Source organism: Lytechinus variegatus, chromosome 5, assembly GCF_018143015.1.
Source record: "Lytechinus variegatus isolate NC3 chromosome 5, Lvar_3.0, whole genome shotgun sequence".
Lineage (NCBI taxonomy): Eukaryota > Metazoa > Echinodermata > Echinoidea > Temnopleuroida > Toxopneustidae > Lytechinus > Lytechinus variegatus.
The window spans coordinates 29,545,873-29,563,468 of NC_054744.1; the positions used below are offsets into that span (position 1 = coordinate 29,545,873).

General features: G+C 36.3%; 1 protein-coding gene across 1 annotated transcript in view; it reads right to left on the bottom strand.

Annotated features, from left to right (window-relative positions):
• LOC121415895 (fibrillin-2-like) overlaps positions 1–17,596 on the bottom strand; it is a 92,198-nt gene that overhangs the window by 23,835 nt on the left and 50,767 nt on the right. Inside the window, exons 24-44 of the mRNA XM_041609275.1 lie at positions 17,375–17,500; positions 16,833–16,958; positions 16,165–16,290; positions 15,768–15,893; positions 15,122–15,244; positions 13,760–13,885; positions 13,203–13,328; positions 12,555–12,683; positions 11,703–11,825; positions 10,947–11,072; positions 10,079–10,204; positions 9,272–9,397; positions 8,730–8,900; positions 7,751–7,822; positions 6,457–6,582; positions 6,021–6,152; positions 4,523–4,696; positions 3,923–3,994; positions 3,198–3,323; positions 2,333–2,461; positions 1,547–1,672 (exon numbers count right to left, since the gene is read on the bottom strand). Of these exons, the coding sequence (XP_041465209.1) occupies positions 1,547–1,672; positions 2,333–2,461; positions 3,198–3,323; positions 3,923–3,994; positions 4,523–4,696; positions 6,021–6,152; positions 6,457–6,582; positions 7,751–7,822; positions 8,730–8,900; positions 9,272–9,397; positions 10,079–10,204; positions 10,947–11,072; positions 11,703–11,825; positions 12,555–12,683; positions 13,203–13,328; positions 13,760–13,885; positions 15,122–15,244; positions 15,768–15,893; positions 16,165–16,290; positions 16,833–16,958; positions 17,375–17,500 (2,637 nt within the window). The remainder of the gene's footprint in view (positions 1–1,546; positions 1,673–2,332; positions 2,462–3,197; positions 3,324–3,922; positions 3,995–4,522; positions 4,697–6,020; positions 6,153–6,456; positions 6,583–7,750; positions 7,823–8,729; positions 8,901–9,271; positions 9,398–10,078; positions 10,205–10,946; positions 11,073–11,702; positions 11,826–12,554; positions 12,684–13,202; positions 13,329–13,759; positions 13,886–15,121; positions 15,245–15,767; positions 15,894–16,164; positions 16,291–16,832; positions 16,959–17,374; positions 17,501–17,596) is intronic.

A 17,596-nucleotide genomic window follows, 5' to 3' on the forward strand; every position in this document is an offset into this window, starting at 1 on the left:
CCACCGAGTTTCCAAGCCCACCAAAAACTATTCAATGACTGCAAACCTATTTTTTTTAACAAATCACAGTTTACATTCATATTGTTGGTGAAGTACGGAGTAATGCTTAGGATGATTCCAAATTAGCTCCAAATCAATTTCAAAGGCAAGATGGCTGTGGTGTCATAATAATTTGGAATTGAATTCCTTCAGCGAGGCTGAAATTTCAGTTTTAATATTCATACCGCTATTTGGAACATTGTTAATTTCATAGGTTGAATATAAAATATCACATTACAAATTTCACAAACTTGGATCACGAATTGCATAGTGTGTGCTTTATCAGGCTGATTAAGTTTACAAAAATTATATAAGCATTGGGCTATCATGTGCTATAGAAGACCAAGACATGTATAGGCACAAGAGGATCAGGGTCTGCTTCATAAAGAGTTATACCGCAACTGTGACATTGTGGGATTCCCATGATGGTTATTGGAATCGGCAGCCAATCAAAATCAAAGTTTCCATGTTGTGGTTAACATTATACAATTAATGCACATTTATGAGTGTGTTATGATGATGATGCAGCACACTCGAGGGTATTTACAATTATGAAAAAGCAAGAGGCGGTTGCGCTGAGTGCTTTTGCATAATATTGTGAATGCCTGAGAGTTGCTCGCATCGTCACTAACATCAGGAATCTTAAAATGTGCATTATTTATTTTTAAAAAATGGGTCGGCAAAATGAATTTTTCATGGAAATCTTGTTCAAATCCCTCCAACTTGCGTACAATCGCACAGACGAACAGATCACAAGACTGTCAATTATGACATCACAGGCGTATCTACTAAGCCCGCCCTAAGTAAGCGCATCAAAATCCTAGCCAGCCTCTTTTACTGAACACGTATCAGTTTGTACGTGCTATTGGAACTAATGCTGCACAAAAATTGCACAGTGCTGCACGAAAAATGCACGACTGGAAGGTTGCGCATAATTAAATCGTGAACACGTGACTTGAATACGCACTCACCATTGGCTACATCCTTGAACCCGTTTTATAAAATTAAATAATTATACAGTAGTCTTTATAAAAACAGATTCAAAGTTAATCCATGGTGCCCTCAGAAATCACCCACTATTTCTTTGATGTTTATTGTATGATATATGAAATATTCCAATTTTCTTGCGTTGTCCTGTGAAACAAAGTTTTATTCCTCTCTGAACAATGTCATATGGTATTACCATTTTTAAAACATTTTTGGTTCTTTCAAGTTCGTCCTTATTGCCAAAATCTGTATAAAATTAAGAAATAGTGAGTGAGGGACATCATTGACTCTCTCATTTGCATGCCACTGAGTTGTACATACAACTGTTTTGTGAAAAATAAGTGAAACGTTGTAACTTTCTTATTTTACATCGGATTTTTATGAAATTTTAAGTGTTATGCTTGTTTGATTTTTCTCTATGGATTAAAATCAACATTTTTCTTGGATAGACTTGACATTTAAGATAAAGGGCAATAGTCACAGCATAAATGTTTAGTCAATTGATGATACATGAACTCACCATTGCATTGAGTCCCATCTGCAGACAGTTGAAATCCTTGATTACAGACACACACATAGGAACCAATTTGGTTGGTGCACTGGCCGTTTATACAGGCATCCGGTATGGTCAAGCATTCGTTGATATCTGGTAACAAAAGGAAGTTAATGTCACAGTAAAATCACTGAGGTAGTTTGATATAAACATATACAATAATTTATATAATAATTAGCCTAACATTGCATAGTGAAAAACTGGGAGTCCCTCAAGGTAATATCTGAACCACTACTATTTTTTAAATACAGCTTTACTAGGATTGTTAAAAAACAGAGTGGAATTTCAGGACGTTTAGTTCAAGTTAGGAAGATAAGAAGGTTAAGACATTAATTATTCCTCCAGAATGGGACAAGTTGCAACATTCTAAGCACTTACATGTACATCTATATGTCATCTCGTTTGATATTGGCCTAAGATACAGACTCAGTCTAAATTTGAAGGGTTACATCATGATCATCATGACTATAATCTCCTTTCGCTCCTGCTCCCCATCACCACAATCACAATCATCATCATCATCATCATCATCATCATCATCATCATCATCATCATCATCATCATCATCATCATCATCATCATCATCATCATCGTCATCTTCATCATCATCATCATCATCTCCACATCACCACCATCACCATCATTCTCATGAAATCCATTCCTTCCTGTAGGCACTTCAACTCAGATTCCCTACCTTATATAATGACGTGTTCATAATCTACATGTAATCTGAAAACCTTCAGGGCCACTTACCATCACAGGACAGTCCAGATACAGAGCGTTGGTAGCCGCGAGGACACAGGCATTCATGGTTGCCTTCCAGGTTATTACAAATAGAGTTTCCTACACATCGGTGCATGCCTTCCTGGCACTCGTCAATGTCTGCAAAGAAAACAAAAAAAAACAACAAAAAAAGCAAAATAAATCTACACATATGTGACTGCCCAGCTCCGCGGCCAGTTTGAAATGCAGCAACATGAAATATTTACACTTTGAAATTTTAAGTATAAGATTTGACGGTAATAATAATAACATTTATAGGGTGCTTTATATGGGTGTATCAACACACACAGTTGGGCTGACTAAAGTAAATGATAAATCCATCAATTACAAAAAAAACTATGGTAGTGTTGAGGAAAGGTGACTATAACCTTATGTAAATTATCAAAGGTGGTATAACCTCATATAATTGCCACCTATTAACTTTCAAATATCATGTGATCACTGATTACTGGCTATATTTATTTGGGAAATTCCACTGAACGATCAATTCTTTTCTAAGTCAGCCCCCCCCCCCCCACTTTTCTCCATATTCATTTCACTTCATGAGCCAATCAAGCCATAATTTGAGAGCATTAAGTAGAGATGGATCATTTCAGGAAAGACACACTATTGGGGGTTGGATATACTGAACAGAATTGCTCTAATATGTATATGATGGTGAATTTACTTGACTGTAATTGCCAAGCATTAAAATTTGGAAAAAATACTACATGCCATATTTACTTTCTTTGAACAAGCAAATTAGCATCAAGATTGTACATAATTAGTGAAAATGAAAAATGGGGGTCCATACAATTGTGTACATTTTTACTGATTGGTAAAGGCATGTTCCTACCTTCACATATATGCATGGCAACGTTTGCCCGGTAGCCTGGTCGACAATCACAGCGGAAACTTCCGGGCGTGTTCACACAAATACCATTGGCACAGATGCCCTCGATGAGGGAGCACTCATCAACATCTAGAAAAATATAATTAGGGTTTATGTATGAAATAGGACATGCTCATCCCATTGCTCAAAGGCATTGATTATTAACCAATGCCTTTGAGCAGTGTTAAATATTGATTTGGCTTTTAAAAATCTGAGCTGTATGGTCCTAAATGTTTGTTATTATTATCATTTTTTTAAAAATTTTATTGGGTTTTCATGATTTTGTGTAACATATCACAGATAAAAAATACAAGGAATTCAGAAAAGGAAATAAGAAAATTAAAAGAAACAACAAATAAGAAAGCATACACATTATATGTTTTGATTGGAAATAATGTAGCATATCAACAAATAATTAACAAGTGATAAACAAGTAGTTAGTACAGTCACTTTGTCTCTTCTATGTATTGCTCATCCCCTATAATATAGTAAAGGCAAGAAAAGAGAGATAAGGTCCCAAATGTTACACATATCTGTGTAGTGAAAGGTAATTGCTGTCAATATCAAACCTGTAAATCATTATTCTGTGTTTTAAAAGTGAAAACGAACAAGTGACCAGAAAAGCCAACCCCATTTTATTCCAAATACTGCGTTACAGTCATTACTGAAGTATTGTATATTTCTTTTACCTTCAGGGAGTCCAGTCTCTGGGTTGACGACATGGCCAGGTGAGGTGGCACCACACATCCTGTAGTAGTCCTCTGATTGGAGGAAAACAGACAGAGAAAAGAGGAAAAATTTGTGATGGAATTGCAATAGGTGGTTGAAAACATGCTGGTCAGATGTCAGCTCATCATCAACATCATCATCAGAACCTCTACTACCGCAATAACCATTACAAACACCATCACCGTCCTCCTCCTCCTCATCATCATTGTCACCAATATCATTGTCACCATCATCATCATCATCATCATCATCATCATCATCACCATCATCATCATTGTCATCATCATCAACATCAAAATGATAATCATCATCATCAACACCACCATCATTGTCACAACCATCATCATCATCATCATGATCATCATTTTCATCATCAACATCATAATGATGATCATCATCATCACCATCATCATCATCAACACCACCATCACCATCATCATCATCATCATTGTCATCATCATCAACATCAAAATGATAATCGTCACCATCATCATCATCATCAACACCACCATCATTACCAACACCCCTATCATCATCAACCTGGATGATAACCACTTTACCTGTCATTTGAGCTGGACAAGGAGAGCACTCCTGCCTGGTACCCCATGCGGCGGCCATCAGTGCACTACAGCAACACACTTTCTTGGTAAGACTACCCATCAGAGGACTCCCACACTCCGGCAAGGGGAATACGGAAGTGTTGTAGGACAGGTAACACGTCAGCTCTCGGATGTCTGCAATCGATGGTAAGGATGATTTCAACCATTATAATCATGGACAGGAGGAATACATGTTCATTACAAAGGAAGGGGGTATCATTAAATCAATTGAAGTACAATATTGAAACAATTTAAATTTTGGGCGTAAGTTAAAATTTCCACATTGGAAATGTTTTAGGACAAGTAATATCTCAACCTTTGTATGTTTGCAATCAAATGGCAAAAAAAATTTCAAGCACAATAATCATGGTGAATGAAATATTGAATTAAAGTTATGAAAGTTATAATCTATTTGTTCTATGTAAAAAAAAGAAAAAAAAAACAGCAACATAAATCTACTACAATTGAATGAAAATCAAACTGCACTGGTGAAAATAATTTCAAATAATTTTTGCCGAATTTCATTTGCATTTGGAACAAGAAATTAAAATTTTGGATAAATTCACCACTTATTCAATATACCTTAGAGGCGTATAAAGACCACCGCACACCTTACGACCCGACCAGTCGCCGACTGGCTTGCGACTGGGTGAGGGGAGATGTGACATCACAGCTCTTGTCAGCTTCAGAGTCGCAGACCGGTCAGAGACAAGTCGCAAGGAAAATCGGAAGGATTTGACATGTCGAATCCTTATGACTGGATCGCAAGCTCAATCCAACCTCCAGCCAATCAGACAGCAGAGTTGCATAACATGTATTATGATAAACAATGAGCATACGAAGTAGTAAGCGCAATTTCTCAGATGCTATGCCAAATAGCAAAAAGCGCATGCATGAGTCGCAGATCGGATTGCAAGGTGTGCGGTGTCGAGGCTTATGACTGCCTTGCGACTCGTCTCCCCTCACTCAGTCGCAAGCCAGTCAGCGACCAGTCGGGTCGTAAGGTGTGCGGTGGCCTTAAGATAGGGGGTAGTTATACATGTGTTAATCAAAATCATGGAAACTTTTTTCTACTGTAAGCATGGAGATTAATTTTTCTTGGAGTTGGCAAATATGTGTCTATTTATTTAAAATGGTTTTATGACACAACTGACAGCAATCATGGCAAAGAGACTGAAATACATATTCCTTAACAGTTCAAAATACTGTAAGATTTTTAATTCATACACATAAACAGGAATAAAAATGTAAGAGCATCAGTTCTGACTATCAGTAATAATGAAAATGGACAATGGATTTGAACTGAATTTCACTTTCACTTGTAGATTTCTTTGATAAGTGACATTAATAAAGGAAAGATATAACCTAGCATCCCATCAGAGTATGGACCAAAATTCTGGTTTTAGCTTACTGTCGGCAAGACTTACAACAATATTATATTGACAAAATATATACTTACCCATGCAGTTCTTTCCAGTAGGCATGTTCATAAACATGAACCCTTGTGGACACATACAGGTGTAACTGCCTTCCATATTCATACATGTTCCGGCACCACATATATACGCGCTCAGCTGGCATTCATCAATATCTGTAATCAAATCAAATCAAATATTTATTCAATATCTGCCTTCCATATCCACACATATTCCGACACCACATATGCTCACACTCGTCTGGCATTCATCAATATCTGAAATCAAAACCAATCCCAGGTTTTAACTGGCTTCCATATTCATACATGTTCTGGCATCTTATCTATGCACTCAGCTGGCAGTCATCTTTATCCAAAATATAGAAAAATAACATCAATGTTCTAAAGGTTCATCATCACTTAGTCTTGTTTAGACTTAGACTTGTTTCCCCAATGATTCAAGATACCAGGTTATACTTACCAACACACATCATCTGTTCCTGGTCGTACTCGTATCCTCTGGGACACACACATCTATAGGATCCTTCTACCTGCTGGCATTCCCCACCTTGGCAGAAGTTGGGAAAGTCTCGGCATTGATTGATTTCTGAGAAGAAAAAATGTTGTATAGGGTAAAATTAGTACATTTCAATTCTCCAGCTTTAGCATTATGTACATGTAACATCTCACTAGGAGATATCAGTCAGCAAAGTCACAAAGCTGCTGATGAGGGCATCAAAAGCCTCTCCATGAATTACACATCTCTTTTCTAAGACCTATATCATAAATAGTTAACCCTATGGTGACTGCCATTATTGTAACTACAATGTAAACTTTGATTGTAATGGGCTGCCAAGCCCTTATACCACGGTAGTTGCCACTATGACAAGGTTACCATGGTTCCATTTTATAAACTATTCATTGCATGCCTGTCATGCTGACACCAAATCTTCTTCCACATAAATATAAACACCATTTAAGTTAAAAGACGGTAGTTGCAGCAAACAAACATTTCGTGAGAAAGTCTTTTACATGTAAATCAAGGTTAATTGTCAAAATATTATCGTACATCTAAATCTGGTACATGAATGTAAACTTATCTTTGTAAAATCATGAAATCTTAACTCAAAATTGATAATTCTGATGATCACTAATACAGAAAAGCATATGAGGGACAGTGTATTAATATTGCTTAAAAAAATACCTGACATCTGATGAAATTCTATGTTTATTTTGCTCATTTCTCAGCAATTTCCTATTTTCTTCCAGAGCTACATGTATTTGGCACATATTTTTACTTTATTTATACATACAAACACTTTGGTGGTAATTTCATTGGATTCTGTGTGAACTTATTTTGATATTGTTACCACATTCATCTTTAACCCTGATAAATCCACTTCCGGATTTTTTTTAGTATATATATCTGTGTTTTTTTTAAAGAAATGAAATGTGTATCTCCTCTGCTTGCTAAATGTATTCGAGACAAAAAAAACACACCCATCTCCCCCAATCGAATGTGTCCTTTAATTAAAATAGATCTTTGTTTTATTGTTCTTTATAGCCTTGTTCTTGAAATGGCATCAGATACATGCAGTGATTATTGTTTATTGTTCATCAAGATAAGAATCACATATCTGCTGTAATATGAAAATATGAATTCCCCACTCTTCCTCTCCCTTCCTACACTTCTTCATCCTCTCCCTCCTTCTCTTCCTCTATTACATAGAGAGATGGAATGAAATACAGCACAGATTGGTAAATCTTGTACATACCATTGACTGGGCGGGTAGAGTTGACATCAACCCTTCTACCAATTCCATAGGGGCAGAGCAAGAAGAACTCAGCTGTAGAAAAACAAGAAATGGATTCAAAGATATGTTAAGGTGGGAATGGATGTTCATGCTTGCAAAGATGAAATAAATATGTTTTATGTTCCAATTTGCGCATTTCACAATCCTTGCGTCCATAATGAGAGTCACTCATATATTTGTTACTCCCGGGAGATCGGTCATATACTCAACACCCTGACAAGCATACTATGCAAGGCATCTGAATTTGGAATGGAGTATCCTAAACACGTTCCAATTTGCGCATTTCACAATCCTTGCATATATAATGAGGCTCACTCGTATCCTGGGAGATTGGTCATATACTCAACACCCTGACTGAGTTTTCCTCCTACTCTAATTATTAAAAACCTGTTCTATCAAGCACTTTCCATGGTAGGTCATTGCTATTGAGTATTCCTTATCATTTCCTGTGTTTGGGATTCTGTGCACAATTAAGTATCTTTTAAATTTTTTATTCTCACTCCCAGCATGTGCAATCAACGAAAATAATATTTTTTTAGTTGACTCAGGAAGAGAAAAATAATATGCAGGCCTCTCATCATAATGAACATTGGTATGCGTGTATCGTGACACTAACAATGACGTAACATAGGACTCATATGACGTCAAAGGCAGCCATGTTGGAGGACAGAGCAATGGGAAACCTGTGCATTAGACCACAAAAACAATGACTGATAACAGTTTGATGAACTGGGTCCCATGTCATAAAGACTAGTTATAACAACAAATGCACGATATATACCATCAACCAATCAGTTGGAAAGATTTCATTAGCTTTCAACTGTTACTGCAAATATGTTATTATAACAGGTTTTATGACTAGGGCCCAATGTGTTTACTGTATGTCCTCCATCATGGCTGCGTATGGAAGGCCTCTATAAGACAAGAAACAGCTACTCACTGGTATTGACGAGAGGACACAGCTCACATGGGTCACCCCAGCCTGTGCCAAGCTCGGAGCAGCAGCACGTGGTCCTTTGGATGTTAGTACCCAGGAGTAGACTGCATTCGTTCACATCAAGTCGAGACTCTGTATCCGGGCCATGGGCATAGCACAGACCAGTCCTCACGTCTGAAAATACAAGTTGAAAAAGGTGGTGTGGCAAAAGCCTGTAGGAGTTAATGTCATAGCAATGGTTGAGGCAAACTTAACTTTTTTGGAATGCTAGCTGCCATGCCAATCACCATGCATTTATTATTTGATCTAATGGTGAATAATTTTCCCCCCAAAATTGTTTATTTAAAAATGAGAATAGGATTAACATGGTTATAGGAGAACAGGAAATGAGCTATTTGGGTAATCATGGTTGTCATGGAGAGTGAAGATGAAAAGTGCATCCTAGCACTCCATAATAGTGTGAACTAAAAATGACTGCTATACATTGTAAGTCAGGAATCGAACCTGGGTTTAAATATCACAATGAGACAGGCTTTTAAACTCACCAGTACATGCTGTTCCATCACGAGAAAGCACCCAGTTTGGAGGACACTCGCAAGTGTAGGATCCCATAGAGTTTGTGCAGAGACCATTTACACAGTATGTTGCAGGCTCCTCACATTCATTCACATCTAATCAAGATAAAGTAAAAATACACAGATAGAGTGGGGTTATTGTTACTAACATAGTATGTACCAGGGTCCTCCGATTCACTCCATTCTATAAGTAATCAAGATAAAAGTAAAAACACAACACAGACACAGGGAATAATTTTGCTTTACAAATTTGAATAGCATTTTTGGTCATAAGAGGAAAGCTCCCAACTAAATAATGAACAGTCCTATGTAAATAATACTATACAAAAGACTTTATGTGTAGCAGTCTTTTAAACATGTGGAGCAAAGTGCGATGTGATACAGGGAAAGTTATTTCCTGGGGAGCGTTTCATCAATATTTTCATCCGACAAGTTGTCAGATCTGACATCTTTCCATGATTTTGATTGGCTGACAGGCACTGTTCCTATGGTAACTGTCGGATAAAATGGGACTTGTCGGATAAAACGTCCGACAAGTCCTTTCATGAAACGCCCTCCAGCAGACAAGCATGAGACTATTACTGAGGCCACTCCAATACTATGTACCTGGGTCCTCACATTCTGTTACATCTACTGGTAATGAAAATATTATTTGTTATCATCATCATCATCATCATCATCATCATCATCATCATATTTGGCTCTTTATGTTAAATTGGTACTTGTTTGTAGATTTTTATGAGCAAATGAATGGAAACTGAATTGAACATACTGTACCTGTGCAGTTGCCTCCTCCGATGTCAAGCATGTAGCCTGGGTTACACTCACAGCGGAAGGTACCTGGAACATTGATGCACTGACCAAACACACAGATATCAGGGAAGTTGGAGCATTCATCAATGTCTAGTTGCAGAAGATAAAAAAATAAAACAAATGATGCACAGCAAACAATATCATAAATGTAAGCATCAAAATGATGAAATTATCTGTGAAGCTAACAAGCAATACATGGCTGAAAAATAAACTGCAAATGGACAAAATGAAATAATGTGACATTTTATGGGTTAGTTGTCATAACATTTTTATGCAACATTAAAAATCATTCAAAATACAAGAGAAGAAAGAGTTAGGAAATTATTTCTATGTAAATATTTTCCTTACCATTTACCGTTCTATGTTAACGAGTTATCTTTTTATGAAAATCTCTTGTGTAGTAATTGAAGACAGACACTGATGGCCCAAATTTTGGTTTCTCATGCAAGAGTCTCAAGATGCTAGGTAAAACTTATGTATGGCACTTTTATCCAATATATAATCATCAGTAATCTATAATACTTTATCCATGTATCATTATGCCATGGCAATTTTCAATAAGAATATTGATACTATTCAATTCGGGCTGAACATTATAAAAGTGGACAACTCATATTCTACTTGTTATCAGCTATGAATCATTTTCTTTATTTATTAGAGCATTTCATGAGGAGTATTGTCAGTGATTTCCACTTATTAGTTTGCTCTTGGCCAATCACATGCAAGGATTTCCAGTAGCTTATAACATCTGCTTGTGAAAATCACAGACAAAAAATTCATGAAACGCTATCCAGAAATTTGAATAGTACTGTGTATGTGGAGGGTGATTTACCTTCACAGCTGTCTCTGTTTTCAGTTGGATAGAAACCCATTTCACATTCACACACATAGCCCCCAGGATTGTTGATACACTGCCCGTTGACACACAGAGCCTGGTTCTGCATGCATTCATCCACATCTGTATAGGTTATAATAAAAAAGAAGAAGGGGTCAATATAACAATATATGCATCATCAAAAACACATTACCATTTATAGCACAAAAAAATCAAATGTAGATGGGGATTGCTATTTATTGTTGTATCGATTAACAATTAGGAGCTCAAGCATTCAAGGGATAATGACTTCTTCTTCTTCAGTATGTTTTGACAGACTTGCTAGACCATGTAGAGACACATGAACTAAATCATGAGGTCATCCCTACCAGGTACGTGTACCCATTTACTACACCTGGGTGGAGAGTGGAAAAGGGAAAAAATGCCTTGTCAAAGGACATGACTAATGCAGAGGAATTGGAACCCTGGACCTATTGTTTCAAGTCTGGATAATGAACCTCTGCGTCAGCATACGAAATACATGAGGGCGACGTGTGATTCAGCCTCACAACACGTCTTATCACAAGTATTCTAATATCTCCAACAGCTATATGATTTGTTTGAATTAATTCCTTGAAATGCACTGAACGCTGGAAGCTGCTTGAGCTAAAGTTGGGTTAATAATAATTATAACAATGCCCCTCGAAATAGATTTCTAGATAGATAGCACAATATAAATGACTATTATTATTATTTAAAGGTAAACCAACTTACCCATACATGACAGACCATCTCCTACAAACCCTTGATTACACTGGCACTGGTAGGAGCCGGGGATGTTCACACAGCGAGCATATTCGTGACAATCATGGTTGGAGCTTTCACACTCATCCACATCTTCAGGAGAAAAGAAAAAAAAATTGTTATACATAAGGACACTCATGGCAATATTCAAACACTACACAAATTTTCTTCAATAGATGAATCGCAGATCTCTTTCTATGTTGGAATTATAGGCCTGTATTTAGGAAGTCAGGTTTAACTTAAGACCATGGTCTCACTCTGTGCTAAAATTATGGGAAGCCAAAAGTGTCAACATTTTTATTAAGTTGTATGTTTTTTTATGTTTACTGTGCTCTTTCCTGATTCATTGATGGTGCAGACAATAATCTATTTCTACTTACTAGACAATTATGAATGATTTGAGAGCCAAATGAGGTGAAATATTACATCTCTACTGTTAGTGATTTATGTAACAATTGGCTATCCATACTTAAACCACAACTTTAAACCTGAGTTTAAGTTAAACCCGACTTCAGAATACGGGACATAGAGTGTAAGTGGAAAGAAAAATAAACGTGAATGTCGGCTTCTCATCTACTGCAATTAATTCTCGGCTAAATATGGTAAAGAAATATTATACGATATATCAACACATATTCTGAAAGAAATCATTTTCAGGTATATTTATACTTTGCACCTCAAGAATCACCAGTCGTGTGGAAAGCTATGCATATCTTTCAAACAGCTTTATGAAATGCCACTTGATAACTTTACAGTCTCGGTATAAAAGAGGGACATGTAAATACATGGCGTTAGGTGACGTGATTGGTTGTTTTTACCTACCTATACATATATTGGCATTCTCGTCAACAATGAATCCTGGATTACAGCGACACTGGAAGGAGCCAATGGTATTTTCACACTGGGAGTTCATGGCACACTGGTGCATCTGAAGCATACATTCATCAATGTCTACCAAGATACAGTAATTATTGAACACATGAGTAATCAATATCATCATTCCTTACAAATCACGCTTTAATAATGAACAAACCAATCTATTCAACTATACTTTTAATAAATGAAATGTTTATCAATTTTTGGTTATTAATTGACCATATCAAGCATTCATTCATCTATGTATTCATTCATACATGTACTTTTATCTACTTATTATCATCATTTGTTATTCTTTTTATTTTCATCAATATCTTTTTAATTATGAAATTAATTAATTAATAATTATTACTTTTTATGGGGGACTTTTTACTCCCCCAATCTATGCAAACGTTGTAAATTGGCCAATAGAGAAATAGTTAAAATAAATTTGAATAGAATCCTACGTATGTAACACAATAAGAGATCATATGCCTAGTAATTCTATAGAATACAGGAACCAGGAAAAATTTACTCTGTATCAATTCTTGCAAGAATTGACATGGCAATAAATGGGAGAATGAAACAATTTTTAGGAATTGAATTCATTCCTACCTGAGCATCCAGGAATGCCTGGTTTCATGGAGTATCCTTCAAAGCACTGACATGTGTAGGATCCAAGGGTATTCTTACACACACCAGAAATACAGATGGCAGCATCCGTGCTACATTCGTCAATATCTAGTAAGAAAATAATGATTGTAAAATGAGAAGTGTTTTTTTAAATTTATTTTATGTACAGAGGCAAAATAATGTTAATTCTTAATAACTCTTATCATGTTTCCCATTCCAACCTCTTTCTCAAAGCAGAACTCCTCTCCTCAATTCCCCTTCTCCCCCTCCCCTCCTCTTCCTCTTGTCTTCCTCCTCTCTTTCTTGTTCTCCTCCCCCTCCTCCTCCTGTTCTTCTTCTTATTCCCTCTTCCTTTTCCTCTTTCTCTCCCTTTTTCTTCTTCCTTTTCTTTTCCCTCAGTCATTATTTTTTTTTTATCAATCAAACAAAGAAATACTTCTTAGATGATTCATCACTTACCAGAACTACATAACAAATCATCAGTTACACAGTAATTTTCTTTCTGAATGGGTATTAGATATTAAGTTGTTCATATTTACCTAGACAGCTCCTGAAGTCATCAGATGGTCTGAATCCTGTGAAGCAATCACAGAGGTACCCTCCTTCTTGATTCTCACATTGTCCACCGCCGCAGATATCAGGAATATCAGCACACTCGTCAACATCTGAAACAATAAGAGATCATTTCATATATTAGGAGCATGAATAAGCATAAATTATACAAATATACATGTACTTTAATTGAGGAAGAATCTGCGGTTGGCTGGCAACTGACAAGCATTATTTTTTCTGAGGGGTGAAGCACCAAGGAATAATACTACCAATGCCAGTCCAAACTCATATGAATAATTCCTCTTAATATTTTCAAAAGAAATGTCTTGTATAGGTTTTTTATATCCCATTTTTTATGTTTGAATGAGAAATCTTCGTAGTCTTGGTCTGTTTGCCCATTCTGAACCAAATTAATTCAGCTAACGCAAACAGCGGAATCTAATCAGTGATTGCACCACAACATAACAGCGGAATCTAATCAGTGATTGCACCACAACATGGAGAGGGATGCCCACTGGAGATAACTCATTGGTCAGCGTGCACCAGGCTCGGTGAGAGCTTGGGCGGAAATTGACTTGCTGGAAGGGTCTGACTGGCTCCCTCCACCATTACAACAACACTGTGTAAGATTGATTTATGCGATATTGCAGACACACACACACAAAATAGAATAAGAAACAATTGTCCAAGGTGAATATAACTAGCCATGTCTGAGTAGCATTTAATTGATTCTAATAATTTTTTGTGATATATCTCTAAATCTTGAATTGAACTGAGTCAAAACTATATCTACGCTTATTTATCATCATGCACCAATAAAGATGCAAAAAAATATCTTGCAGCTTATACTCTGGATAAAGCATCAAAATATTAATAAATAAATAAATACAGTTACCGGTAAATACCCACATGGCGCATATTCCTCATGAAAGCCAGGGGAAATAGCAAGTAATAAAGTTTCCTGGGCCCCGTCTTACAAAGAGTTATGATTAACCCAACCAATCGTAACTCTATGGAAATCCATCAGTGTCATAATTTTTTCTTCAGGAAATTTGCAAAATTTCCTTTTTAAACAAAGGAAAACACACTTCATTGTCAAGGAAAAACAAAATTTATGAATATACATCATATCTAGAAAAAAAAAGTATTTTAGATGCTGCTGGCTTTCCATAGTTGTCGTTGATCAATCACAGCTCTCTAAAAGTCAGTGCCCTGATGTTCCTTATATCCAATAGAAAAACGTGTCCAGCAATGTTAGGAGCTCTGATACAATACAGCACAGGAGACTCTTATTACCACAGTAGCTGCACTATACAAATACTTCAATAATTACAAAACAAGCAACTCACCAACACACGATCTGCCATTCATTCTCAGTGTATACCCAGACTGGCACTGGCATTCGTAGCTTCCTTGTGAGTTGACACAGATGTGATCGCAACCGCCGTTGTTCATGTCGCATTCATTCATATCTAAGAAAGCAAATACAAGAAAAGCACAAGTCCTTATAAAAGATTTAATAAAATAACTAAAATACCTTAAAAACGTATAAACAGCACACTTAAATAAAACTATCCGTTTTAATTTTTAAAATCGATGAATTGCAGTATGTAGATTAGACCAAGCATAAAGTCTACCTTCTTTTTTTAGGTTAGTCAAAAGTCTTTTTTTTCAGACCAGAATATGAAAAAGATATACCTCTTTTATCTTTTAGATACATGTATATCTTTTTTTGTAGTTGAATATCCCCCAAGTCAAACAAATTTGTCAGGTCCTAAACATTCCACTTAGGCAAAATCAGCTGTATTCCAAATGTAGTATGAAAACCTAACCCCTATAAGTACTTCATGAGCTGATGTATGTTTATTTTCTAGTTTAATGTTCCCCCCCAAACCATGGCTACAGTAGTTGGAGTGAAGAATCAAAAAGAAAAAAAGGGGCAGGACGTACAGAGGAGTTGAAAAATGTTATGGAAAGGATAAGAAATGAACTCACCTTCACATGCTCTGTAATTAGCAGTTGGTCTGAAACCCGGGTTGCACATACATCGGTAGGTACCAACAATATTGTGACATTCACCGTTGGAGCATATCCCATGGCTTATGGAGCATTCATTGATATCTGTAAAATATAATATTATTTTTATTAACATTTTCTATTCGGCCCACAGGCAAATTGCACAATGCACAAAAATACGATCTTAATAATAAAAAAGAAGTTCATTCGTGATTGTAAAGAAAAAGGAGAGTACAAAATAGACCTATTATCCATGTATGGATAAATATGAATTACATAACAATAAAAGACTTCAAACTCATACCCATCAAAAAGCACTTCTTAAAAAAAAAAACCAACATAAGCAATTGCGATAAAAACTCTTAACTTTGCTCACCTTGGCAAGCGCGACCATCTGGTGTCAGCTCCTGTCCCAGGGGACAATCGCATCTGAAGGTTCCTGGTAAGTTGGTGCAGGAACCGCCACGGCAGAGTCCTGGTATCGTTTCACACTCATCAATATCTAACAAGGAGAGCAAAGATCATATCACCAATAATAATATCATGAAATAATAATAAAAATGATAATAACATTAATAATAACAGCAATACTACTACTACTACTACTACTACTACTACTACTACTACTACTACTACTACTACTACTACTACTACTACTATTACTACTACTACTACTACTACTACTACTATTACTACTACTACTGCTACTAAAGCCGTTTCTCTTTTTTTATACACCCTGTACATGTATTATAGATTCCATAATAATTCAACACTTACCCGTACATGTCCGCATGACAGGATGGGCTTCAAAGCCACCTTCAGCATTTGTATAATACCAGTGTAAAAGTTGAGTTCTCCTTTTTTATACAACCTGTACATGTATTATACATTCCATAATAATTCAACACTTACACTTACAGGCACACATGACAGGATGGGCTTCAAATCCACCTTCAGTATTCAAATACCAGTGTGAAAGCCAGGTCCTCTTTATTTATACACCCTGTACATGTATGATATATTCCATAATAATTCAACACTTACCCATACAGGTGCGCATGACAGGATGGGCTTCAAATCCCTCATAGCAGTTACATCTGAAGTCACCTGGAGTATTCTCACACGATCCATTACCACAGGCACCGAATGTGATTCTACACTCATCAATATCTACAGAAGAGAAAGGTGATAATGAACATCTTAATAAAAATCAGAATAAACACAGACCCTTGCGCAATGTGAAAAGCAATGCAGAGGGATGTTCTGAAAAGATATAAACTGGGCAAAAATTTCAAGAGGAAGGAAAAGGAAAATAAACAAAATGGCACAAGCAAATGCGACAAAACGAAAATCAATCAATCTTCGCACAGATTTAGCATTATAGACTAACCACAAAATGACTGTCAGTAGGAAAGAGAAGGAGGGAGTGAAGCTATGGAAAAGACAAAAAAATATGGTAGAAAGAATAGAATGAAAAATGAAGAAGTTAAGAAAATATTGAGGATATTGAAAATTATAGAAACTGTGATAGAAGTAGAACACTATTACACCATTAATTTAGGGCAATTGAAAGAAATGGGACTTACCAACACATTGATAACCAAACTCATCCATAGCGAATCCAATATCACATATGCAGTCATATGATCCAATGATGTTGGTGCACTCTCCGTATTTACAGATTCCATCGTAAACACTGCATTCGTTGATGTCTGGACAAAGAATGTACATGTAAATGATGAAAAATATACAACAGAAAATTGGAATGTTGCTGGTTGACATGTATGTTTATGGTAAGATGAGTGATA